Source organism: Nicotiana attenuata, unplaced genomic scaffold, assembly GCF_001879085.1.
Source record: "Nicotiana attenuata strain UT unplaced genomic scaffold, NIATTr2, whole genome shotgun sequence".
Taxonomy (NCBI): Eukaryota; Viridiplantae; Streptophyta; class Magnoliopsida; order Solanales; family Solanaceae; genus Nicotiana; species Nicotiana attenuata.
The window spans coordinates 1-2,526 of record NW_017699119.1 but is presented as its reverse complement, the minus strand read 5'-3'; the positions used below and the strand labels follow the sequence as shown (position 1 = coordinate 2,526).

The 2,526-nt window shown below is 37.7% G+C and overlaps 1 protein-coding gene across 1 annotated transcript; it reads left to right on the top strand.

The window, feature by feature from the left end:
• The first annotated feature begins 214 nt into the window (after positions 1-214).
• On the top strand, positions 215-547 carry LOC109222724 (dirigent protein 1-like). Its single transcript, XM_019387045.1, has one exon. The coding sequence runs from the start codon at positions 215-217 to the stop codon at positions 545-547; it is 333 nt and encodes a 110-aa protein (XP_019242590.1).
• The last annotated feature ends 1,979 nt before the right edge of the window (positions 548-2,526 follow it).

Genomic DNA, 2,526 nt, shown 5'->3' with positions numbered 1-2,526 from the left:
ACCCCCCCCCCCACAACACTCCCCTCCCCTTTTGTTCCCCAGTACGCTTCTTCGTCACCGCCCCCCCCCCACCCCACACACACACACAAAAACTCCTCCCTTTTCGTTCCCCCCGTACGCTTCTCCCCTCCTACTTTTCATCGCTGATATGCTCTGGAATTTATACTTGCTTCTTCTTTTTCAAAGAAGTTGCATTTGGCATAGGGATGCAACAATGGTTGCAGTGGATGATCCAGTAACTGAAGGTCCAGATCCAAAGTCCAAAGAGATTGGTAGAGCGCAAGGCATGTACATAAATTCACAGTTAGATGATAAGGGACTGCACTTGATGTTTTCTGTTATTTTCACTGATGGGGAATTCAAAGGGAGTACTTTGGAGATTCAAGGTGCTGATCTTTTTGCTATGAAGGAGAGGGAAATCTCAATTGTTTCAGGGACTGGTTTTTTTAGACTTGTTAAAGGTTATGGCATTATGACAACTCACTTTATTGATATTCCTAATCTCAGAGCCATTCTTAAGCTTCATGTTACTGTCAAGCACTATTGACATTTACTAGTTCTATTTATTGGTAGTTTTGTGGGTCCTATCCTAAGTTAAAGTTGCTTCATGATTCAATTTACAATTCGAATTGTAATGTCTAGGTTGATAGATTTCATGAAGAATTTATGATGTTGGAAGATTTTTTTTAGGCAACTATTTTCTGAAAACTATTTGGTGATGTACGCTTCTCCCTTCCACAGCTTCTTCTATTGGGTTTTGGATGTGTTTAATTAATATATTAAATACTTAAAAGAGGGTGAATGGGAAATGGAGGGAAATAAAATTTTTGAGTGAAATTTTAAGTTCCCCCCCTTGGCAAATGGGCATTGTCCCATATTGGAAGAGGAAGAGGTTTTTTATGGGTATATAAGTAATTGCTCTTCTTCTAGCTCTTAAAGAGTTGAGAAGAAGGCAAGCCTCGCGCCGTCGTCGTCGTCGCTCGCTCGGCTTCGGATTCGGATTTGGTCAAATGATCGATTGATTGATTAACTTTTTGGACCAAATTTATTTGTTAATAGTAAAATATTAACAGAAATGTTATTAAATATTTGTTTTAATAACAAAATATTAATATTAAATATTAATATTAAATCCAATCCGTTTTTCTGTTTTGGTAACAAAAAAGTAACTACCCTCTTCAATTTTTCCTCTTTATTTTTCCTCTTTATTATTGAGTAAATGGCCATTTATGTAATGGCATTTATGCTGTGGGCGTTTTGCATAAACAGTCATTCTGAAGAGTTGCACCTCTTCAGATTTCAGCCTAACTTTGGCTATAAATACAACACTATTCTGCTCAGAATTTTACTACGATTTTCTGAGTTTCTTCTCCTTCTTCTGCATACTTTTAGCATCAAACAAAGCAAAAAGTAAGTGTGATTTGCTACTGAACTTTGTGTTCGCTGAAACACTGGGGTTTGAAGTACCACTACACCAGTGTGTAATTCGTTCTATCCTGGGAGGAAATAATTCATAACCTTGGGTACTAGGAGGGGATTAAATTCCTTAAGGAAACACTGTGAATTCAGTGGGCTCGAATTGGTTTTATGTCATTTCTGTTTATGTTCATTTCTGTTTATACTCATTTATATTTCCAGAATTATTTTACAAATACAGTATACTAACAAGCTTAAGGAATTTAAATTATTTCTGTATTTGTACTTACTGTTTCTGGAAGAGTAAAACCTTTGTGGTTTTGTACTCTATTAAAATCTACGTGATTTTAACGTTTGTGTCATTCTTTTACAGAAATGACTAATGAGAATGAGAATCAAGCTGTTCCAATGGTGACTGCCAATGCCTCAACAAGTCGAACGACACCGGCAGCATTGGCACCGGCGGAGAAACCCGGAAAATTTTTCGGGATTGATTTCAAGCGCTGGCAGCAAAAGATGTTCTTCTATTTGACTACTCTAAGTCTCCAGAAGTTCATCAAGGAAGATGTTCCTGTGCTGTCCGACGAAACTCCAGAAACTGAACGCTTTCTCGTGATTGAGGCGTGGAAGCATTCAGATTTTTTGTGCAAGAATTATATTCTAAGCGGGCTGGAGGATGCTTTGTATAACGTCTACAGTGGCGTGGAAACGTCAAAGGAACTGTGGACTGCGCTTGAAAAGAAATACAAAACCGAAGATGCCGGGTTGAAAAAGTTTGTTGCTGCAAAGTTTTTGGACTACAAAATGGTAGATAGCAAGTCTGTTATTACCCAAGTCTAGGAATTGCAAGTGATTATTCACGATCTCCTTGCTGAAGGTATAACTCAAATTAATGTTGATGTTGAAAGTAGTAATCTTGGTATTTTTACTAATAGAAATTTCATTGAAGGTCTTGTTATCAATGAAGCATTTCAAGTAGCAGCGATGATTGAGAAGTTGCCTCTTTTGTGGAAGGACTTCAAAAACTCTTGAAACACAAACGCAAGGAGATGTCCCTTGAAGATCTCATTGTTAGGTTGAGAATCGAAGAGGACACAAAGCTGCTGAAAA